The 8,478-nt window shown below is 42.4% G+C and overlaps 1 protein-coding gene across 1 annotated transcript in view; it reads left to right on the top strand.

Moving 5' to 3' along the window:
- Positions 1–411: 411 nt before the first annotated feature.
- The window catches only part of ccdc141 (coiled-coil domain containing 141), a 32,027-nt gene continuing 23,960 nt past the window's right edge, over positions 412–8,478 (top strand). Inside the window, exons 1-6 of the mRNA XM_065962530.1 lie at positions 412–890; positions 4,108–4,231; positions 4,299–4,554; positions 5,616–5,738; positions 6,184–6,381; positions 8,001–8,097. Coding sequence (XP_065818602.1) covers positions 4,315–4,554; positions 5,616–5,738; positions 6,184–6,381; positions 8,001–8,097 — 658 coding nt within the window. The 5' untranslated portion in view covers positions 412–890; positions 4,108–4,231; positions 4,299–4,314. The remainder of the gene's footprint in view (positions 891–4,107; positions 4,232–4,298; positions 4,555–5,615; positions 5,739–6,183; positions 6,382–8,000; positions 8,098–8,478) is intronic.

The following is an 8,478-nucleotide window of genomic DNA, read 5'->3' as shown; positions in this document are numbered from 1 at the left end:
GAGGGCAGATGTCTCTCTGTCACTCAGCTGAGTGATAATCCTACTGGAAACCACATCTATTTTTACTACCATACCACCCCCCCTCTCTCTCTGTCTCCCCCCTCTCTCTCTCCCTTCCCCCCCCTCTCTCTCCCTTTCCCCCTCTCTCTCTCCTCTCTCTCTTCCTCTCTCTCCCTACTTCTCTATCTCCCTTTCTGTCTCTCCCTCTATATCTCACTCTCTCCCCTCTCTCTCTCTCCCTTCCCCCCTCTCTCTCTTCCCCCTCTCTCTCTCCCTTTCCCCTCTCTCTCTCCCTTTCCCCCTCTCTCTCCCTCTATATCTCACTCTCTCTCCCTTCCCCCCTCTCTCTCTTCCCCCTCTCTCTCTCCCTTCCCCCTCTCTCTCTCCCTTTCCCCCTCTCTCGCTCCCTCTCCTCTCTCTCTTCCTCTCTTTCCCTACTTCTCTCTCTCCCTTTCTGTCTCTCCCTCTATATCTCACTCTCTCTCCCTTCCCCTCTCTCTCTTCCCCCTCTCTCTCCCTACTTCTGTCTCTCCCTCTCTCTCTCCCTCTATCTCTCTCTCTCCCCTCTCTCTCCCCTCTCTCTCCCTTCCCCCCTCTCTCTCTCCCCCTCTCTCTCCCTACTTCTCTCTCTCCCTTTCTGTCTCTCCCTCTATATCTCACTCTCTCCCCCTATCTCTCTCCCCCCTCTCTCTCCCTACTTCTCTCTCTCTTTCTGTCTCTCCCTTTCTCTCCCTCTATATCTCACTCTCTCTCCCCCCTCTCTCTCCCTTTCTCTCTCCCTCTCTCTGTCTCTCTCTGTCTCTCTCTCTCTCTCTCTCTCTCTCTCAGCTGTGTTTGTTGTCTGTGTTTTTGGCTCCACACTTTCCGGAGCGGAGGGAAACGTGTCTCAGGTTCGTGTTCGTCTGTTTTCTAAACTTTTCTGAACTTTCTGTTTGACGTGAATTTGTTGTTAAACCTCCAGAGTTGTTTAAAAACGTTCAAAAGAGTAAAATGGAAATAATGAAAAGCGTTTTATGACATTAATAACGGAGCTGAAATAATGAGTTATAAAAAGAGCTCATGATGATCGGAACAGAGCTTAAACTCAGTCTCTATATTTAAAACATAAAAAGAGTCTCTTCACTTTATTAAAACAGCTTCAGAGTTGTATTAATAACCTATGAAGTCATCTTTCATGGATTCAACTTTTAGGACTTTAGTTTGACCTCAGAGTCAGAAAGATTTTATTCATCCTGAGGGGGAAGTTTGGTGATCACAGCTGCTCTTAAACAGGAAATGTAAATAATCATCGATAAGTGCAGAATGACAAGGTGAGTACAAAGCAGAGGATACTAAACATATGAACCATATTTACAGATATTAATATTCCGTGTTTAAGAATTAGACGTCGCTCGGTGTTTCACGATGAAAATGATCAATAAACAAACAAAAAATAAACATTTCACAATCAGAGATGTCGCTGGATTCAGTCTCGAAAGTAAATATGATTTGTACTGAGCTGAATGAATTTGAATATTTCTACAGAAACAGGCTGAGTCGATAAAGTAATTATCAGCTAATTAATCAGCAGCTGTTTTAACGAGGGTCGATGTTACGTTCATGTTGACACTTAACGTGTTAAAGACTCGAGTATCCTGCGACCGGATTTTCATATTAAAACTCATTAACAGGAATGCCTTTGAATTTGAATATGGGAGCATTATTTGACTTGTTTATATTAATTATCCAATGTATTTCATTTTCATCTCCAGGTTGGTTTCAACATGTGCTTGCATGGTGGTGCAGTGGTTAGCTCTGTCCGCTCACAGTGAGGAGGAGGAGGAGGTTCCTGGTTTGAATCCCGTCTGACAGGAGCCTCTCTGTGTGGAGTTTGCATGTTCTCCCCGTCAGAGCCGGCCCTAACCATTTTGGTGCCCTAGGCAAGATTTCAGCAGTTGCCCCTTATATTGCAGACAGCTTGACCACCAAAGACAATATTCATCAACTTAAAGTAAACTGGCCTACAGCTTTATATTTAACAGAATGTCTTTATTTAAAAGATATTAAATAATTATAGACAAACATGAATAAAATGGTAATAACTCTAATATTTCTTATAAATAAACACAAAATAAAATAAATACAAATAACTAGTGTAACAGAACAAACAATACCAAACAGTGCAGGGAGCAGAAGTGGTCACAGACGGCCCAGGGACAGCAGGGGATGGATTTAAATGTTTTATGATTGCATCTGGAGAGAGAAGATGAACATTTGTAAAACAATCTGCATTTTATAATATAGTGTGAACACAAAATATTATTTTCTGTTCAGAGCAGTACAGAAACCTCAGCATAGTTTTTCAGGTGAGCCCAAATGTTTTCCTCACATCCAGACCTACAGCATGCACAAATATCTATTCAGAGAGGAACTCTAGCACAAAATGCATTCATGCTCTCAGACAGCAATACTCTAAAGTCAAGAGCTTAAAACTATTAATGACAACAGGGGGTGGAAAATAAACATTTTAATCGACGATGGTGAAAGCTAACTAAGTACAAATGTCAATAAATATATAAGTAGGTTTTGTGTCCCAAACAACGTATCCTACTATACAAAAGAAGTGTATTACTTACACTGGTTATTTTCTTAACATGAATAATCTTAACCTAATAAAAGTACAGTGGAAATAACTGATGTTAACTCGAGCTAGGAAACACTGACGTAACTATCATCCATCTATAACAAGTAGCTTAAATACAACAGATAAATAACTGATCTGTGCAGCACCTTACCTCTGTGTCTTTTTCATATTTTTTCTCCTCTTCTTCTTTTTGTCCCTGGGCTTGTTTTTTTTACATTATGGATGTTTATAAACTTCATGTTAACCGGTATGGTCAGTGTCACTCACTTCTAATAAGTCACCTGCCCTCCTCCTCCACAACGAGCAGGTAACAAGCAGCTGTGTTGTGATGCGCTGTGTCAAGCAGGAGGCAAGAAAATAGAGCCTTGATGTGATAGTTGTGTTTTCATGGCTTATTTTGGATCATAACTAAATAAAAGCATGAAAATTATATTAGATAAATAATATTTAGTGATATTTAAATGCATTTTTCCTTCTGTTTCTTCTTCTTACCTTCAACTTTTCTGCCTCACTCATTTGGCTGGCACCCCTAGCATTTGCCTATACTGCCTATGCCACGGGATGGCCCTGCTCTCCGTGCATGTGTGGGTTCTCTCCGGGTACTTCGGCTTCCTCCCACAGTCCAAAGACATGCTCGTTAGGTTAACTGGCGACTCTAAATTGATAATGGATGGATGGATGTTTAAACTTTGTATGACATAATTCAAATGGAAATGAAAATCTGTAAAAAGCCTTTAAAGGTCACATATTCTCTTCCTCTTCAACCAGTGTAAATAAGTCTCAGAGCTCCTCAAAACATGTGTGAGGTTTCTTGTTCTAAATCCACTCTGATCCTGTATTTGATCATGTCTATAAACTCCTCTATTTCAGCCCTGCTCAGAACAGGCTGTTTCTGTGTCTGTACCTTTAAATGTAAAGGAGCTGTGTCTGACCACGCCCCCTCTCTGGAAGGGCTTGGGTGTCTCAGACATTCTCGCTCCATGTCCTATTGTTTACAGTGAGAAGGCAGACTCAGAGGGCAGAACAAACACCTAGCTGTGGGAGTGTCACCCACCTGGGGGAGGGGTTACTGCCCTTTGTGATGTCATGAAGGGAAAATCTCCAAACGGCCTGTTTGAGCACACATTTTCTGAAAAGTGGAGCAGGCAAAAGACGGAGAGGATGGACTTTTCTCATCATTGGAGGGTTTGCAGACAAACTAGAGACACATATTAGAGTTAGAGAAACATGGGGAAGTGGATTTTCATTTCTCAGAATAAACATGTTAAACTCAGATTTGAAGTATAAAAAGGAATTCAAGAGATGATTTATTTTAAATTTTGGCTCAAGCCCTGATGGTGGTGTTGCTATTTGGTTCGCTTTGTTCCCATCCAACCTTTTCTTGCCCTGAACTCGGGGTTGGTACTCAGAGTGAGATGTCTTTTACTGAATAAAATCGGAATATCTTTTTAAATAATCAATATAACGTCTCTTTTGTTCTGCAGGAGATTCAACTGTTCACATTAAAACACCCAGAACCTGCTGGACTCCGGCTGTTTGATCGCAGTGAATCAGGCTCAGAGGGGTTCATACTGACGAACATACAGACACAAAGTGGTTCACCTTCAGGTCAGGAACTGAAAATATCTACAGAGATGAAGGAGAAACAAACGACATATTCCTCATTTTCTATCAGGATTTAATCTTTGATCATGACGATCGGACGGACCGAGGAGACACATGGAGGACAGGAGGAAACACACATAGGACACGAGGAGACACATGGAGGACAGAAGGAGACACATGGAGGACACAAGGAGACACATTTAGGACAGGAGGAGACACATGGAGGACACAAGGAGACGGGACGGAGAGCTGGACCATCATTCACCACTCTGAGCACCATCGCCGTCCAGGCCGGCCAATCACTGATCGTCGTCTCTGTCCTCAAGGTAAACAGACTTTAGATGAGAGAGGGTTTCAGTCGTTAGTCTCTAAAGTGTTTAAATGTTTTCTAGCGTGTTGAAGGCTTACGGCGTGTTCAGGAACTGAATGTGTGTCTTAAACTTCAGGTTTGTGCTCTGGAATGTCAGCCTTAAAATAATGAAGCTATAAAACTGTTAAATATAACTGAAGCACGTTTTTAAACCCGGTATTCTTCCTCAGCCCATGTGCTGCTTCCTGTAATAGCACAAACTATTTATGTGTAGGTGTGTGTGTGTGACAGCTGAGGTCTCACTGTTTGAAGGTGACTGTGTATTTAAAGTGTTCATATGTGTGTCTGTGTGTCAGATAATGGTTGAAGGCAGCGCTGTCATTGTAGTTAAAGTGTGAGTGTGTGTGTGTGTGCGTGCTGTCATGTGTCACCATGTGTCTTGTTGCCTCGACATGCCAGAGATACTGTATCATCCTGAGGAATGTTTGAACAGAAACAGGCGTTTGCACGCTGTAGCTCTGTGAGCTGAAGAAGTCAGCCCCCATAGAGCCGTATGTTAAAATGTCCAACTTTACAGCTGCAGTTCCTCCACTGTCCACAAGAGTCTGTCTCCTGCAGTGAGTCAGTCCCCATAGAGTCCCATGTTAAAATAAACATGTTTACAGCCTTGTACAAAAACAGTTTGGTTCTCAAGAGCTCATTTCTCTCTTCAACTGTACGGGCTGAATGTTTATACAACTCACCTGTTTATATTATATCAAGGCTTTAATGGATGTAGAATTAGGGGGTGTGGCCTCTGTGAGTGACAGGCGGGAGCTGCTAGCTGTGTACTAGGTGTCAACTCAGCTAATTCAGTCCCTGACCTTTAACCTCTGGACCTTGTTTGTGCTGTTGGAGCCTTTAGGAGATTTGTTCCTGTAAATATCAGACTAATAATCTGTCTCTCTGTGAGCTTAATTAGACTAACAGACTGTCCAACAAGTCTGAGCTCTTACGACTGAAAGACTGTCGTTTGTCAACTTGGTCATCAGCTATGTCTGCACACAGACTGTATTTACTTATTTTGTGTGAACACAGAGTAGGTCTCTGGTCCACCTCCAGCTGGTTCAGGTCCATCCAGGTCTCTGTGAGATCGGATCAAACCAGGAAGAAAACCAGATCCTGATCCAGGAGCAGCAGCAGCTGCTGGTGAAACTGAAGGTACGAACAGGAACAAACACATCAACTTGGTTTAATTTAAGTTTCTGAAACCAAAAAGAGACTTCCGAGGTTTACTCTCCTCTTTCTCTCATCACCTCCACAGTTTATAACCAACATTTGTAACATTCAACAAAGAGGAGACGTACAGAGCCCCCGAAGGCTCAAGTAAGAAAAAATGTAAGAAACAAATCTTACAAAGCTTACAAATCTGTGCGTATGGATTATTATCAGTGCCATCAGATTCGTAACCCGCCAAACTCTGTACAAAACTGTTGGTACAGATTTGAAGACTCTTTTTTTCTTACCTGAGCCTGCAGGACCCTTAGAAAACCTATAACTTTGTGCATTGAATCAGAGCTTCAAGCTTCTAATACAAGACCATGTCTGTGCATCAGCTTTGGTCAGGGACATTTTTAATGTGTGCAGAAACTTTGTCTTCCATCAGAAACATGAAAGGGAGGTGCTGTCTGTGGTAGAGAGGACGGAGTGGAGGAAACAGAGGAGGAGCAGAAAACAGGAGGAGGATGTGCACAGAGCCATGACGGGCTCTCTGAAGGAGGGATGGTCGCTGCTTCTCCGCCTGCTGGAGAGACGACAGGAAGTGCTGACGCTGACTTCTGACTTTTACTGCCGAGCAATGGAGGTAAGAAAGACGACCAAGCCGCCGTGCCGGCGCTCTGACTGAAGCTACCTCTGAGTCTCCACTTCACAGCACATCAGTGTTTGTCTTCATTCATGTTTTATTTGCCTTTTCTTAAAAGCAGGAAAGTACAGAACAGTCTTTAGTTCATTGGTTCCCAACCTGTGGATCGAGGTTAATACCAGGGTTTATGGGTGAAGAGAAAATGATTGCTGTGTTGGACATAAGTCCCGTCGGTCAGAGTCGAATCTAGAGTCTGTTGGGGCCCCAGACAATCAATTGAGGGCTTAACAGGGCAACGAGAGTGAGTGAAGTCAGATAGGGCCACTGAAGGAGGTTTTCTTTTGTCATTGCAAAATCTGCACATTTTGGACCACTGCTTTGGTTTAAAGTTTGTCAGCCCTCGGGGGGCCCCCTACTGGTCTGGGGCCCTAAACAGTTGCTGCCTTGCCTGTTGATAAACAGCTCCTCTGCTGTTGTTGAATATTTTGTCGTCTTTGTGTATGAAGCTAAAAAGTGAGACTAAATTTCCCAGACAATCCAGATTCTTTGCTAAATGTGGAGATCCTGAAGAAATGCAGCCATGTTTCTTTTGACCCCACTTTAATGTGAAGGGGTTTTATGAACCTTGATCATTGTTTTGAAGATTTGCAGACTTCCCTTTCATGATGTCAGTGGATTTTAAAAAGTCACTGGGCTTCATAGAGGAGGGTAAAAGATGATTGCTTTTTTATGAAGAACTAAAAATCCTGTTCTGATTGAAAGCTGAAATAAGACGCTTCATGCTGATATTTTATCTGCAGCTTGGTGAAAATGTCTTCATCTATCATTGGGCTGTTTGACCTCTGACCTCCTCCCTGTACACACTAAAGGGTCCTCCGTGGTTAAACAGCAGGACTGTGATTTATCCTCGTCTCATGTCTCCATAAAGAACATTTGTTTTCAGCTCTCACATTCCCCCGAGCGTCGCTGAATGGCGTGCCGCAGTAAGCCATGCTGATTGGTCAGCTAGCTTTATTAGAAACACCTGCTGCCTGAACACGGTCACCTGCTGCAGTCTTCAACTAAAACGGTCAAACAAAGAGCATTCTGGGTCTATTTTAGTCATCTGTGCTTTCAGTGAAGGTCGCATCAAACATGTTTCCTGCTTAAATCACTGCAAACAATTAGTCAATAAAAACAGGTTAGACAGTTTAATGTGTCAGTGTTGACCCTGAGCGTCACTGAGGTCCAGCCAGATCGAACATTGGATGCAACATGTTATGTTTAATCCCTTATTATAGATATTTGAAAGTCTTGGTAGACAACACTTTTTTCTGCTCATTATCACTGCATATTGAATTTGTGGTGTGCCACAGGGTTCTGTTCTCGGCCCATGAATAAGCATCCTAACTCGACAGCTTAAAAACCAGCAGATAAATAAATATAGATTTTTTTTATGTAGTCACTGTCTGAATAATCTGTTTTAACATCATCAAATATGAGACGTTACCCTGAGAAAAAGTCTTGACTCCAAACTCTCTGGTTCTGGTCCTGATGTTCCACCCCTGACCTAGGATGCTGTTTACTTCACTTTTGCACAAAATTGAGAAACACTAACATCTACCTGTGTCTGTCTGCAGTTTGCTGCTATTATCAACAGACTGGAAGATCTACAGATCAGCACAGACGAGGACAGACTGAGAGAAGTGCAGCTCACATACAAGTCCACGAGGAGAGGTAACCATGTAGATATTAGAGAAAGTGTTTAAAGTAGACTTTGTTTCAGTACTGTGGTAACAGGTCGTGCTGTGAGGGGTTAGGGTTATAATCTACTCCTGAAGCTAGTGGAAGCTTCAACTGAGGGATTTTTTTTAGATATTTCCAATAAATGTCTAAATAAAAGCCACAGTTAGACTTCAGCTTCTTACACTCTAACTGACCAACTTCAAAGTAAAATGTCACATTGGAAAAGAAGTGAGCTGAAAATGACGAGCAGTCTTGATGGAAAACCATAAACCAGAGTCAGATGTTTATTGTTAAACTGAGAAGAAAGAGTTCAAACTAAGCTATCAGTTATAGATTCTAAACTAATCTGGTTTAAACTACAGGTATACTGGT

The sequence above is a fragment of the Labrus bergylta genome, chromosome 13 (genome assembly GCF_963930695.1).
Source record: "Labrus bergylta chromosome 13, fLabBer1.1, whole genome shotgun sequence".
Lineage (NCBI taxonomy): Eukaryota > Metazoa > Chordata > Actinopteri > Labriformes > Labridae > Labrus > Labrus bergylta.
This window is presented reverse-complemented; position numbering and strand designations above follow the sequence as displayed.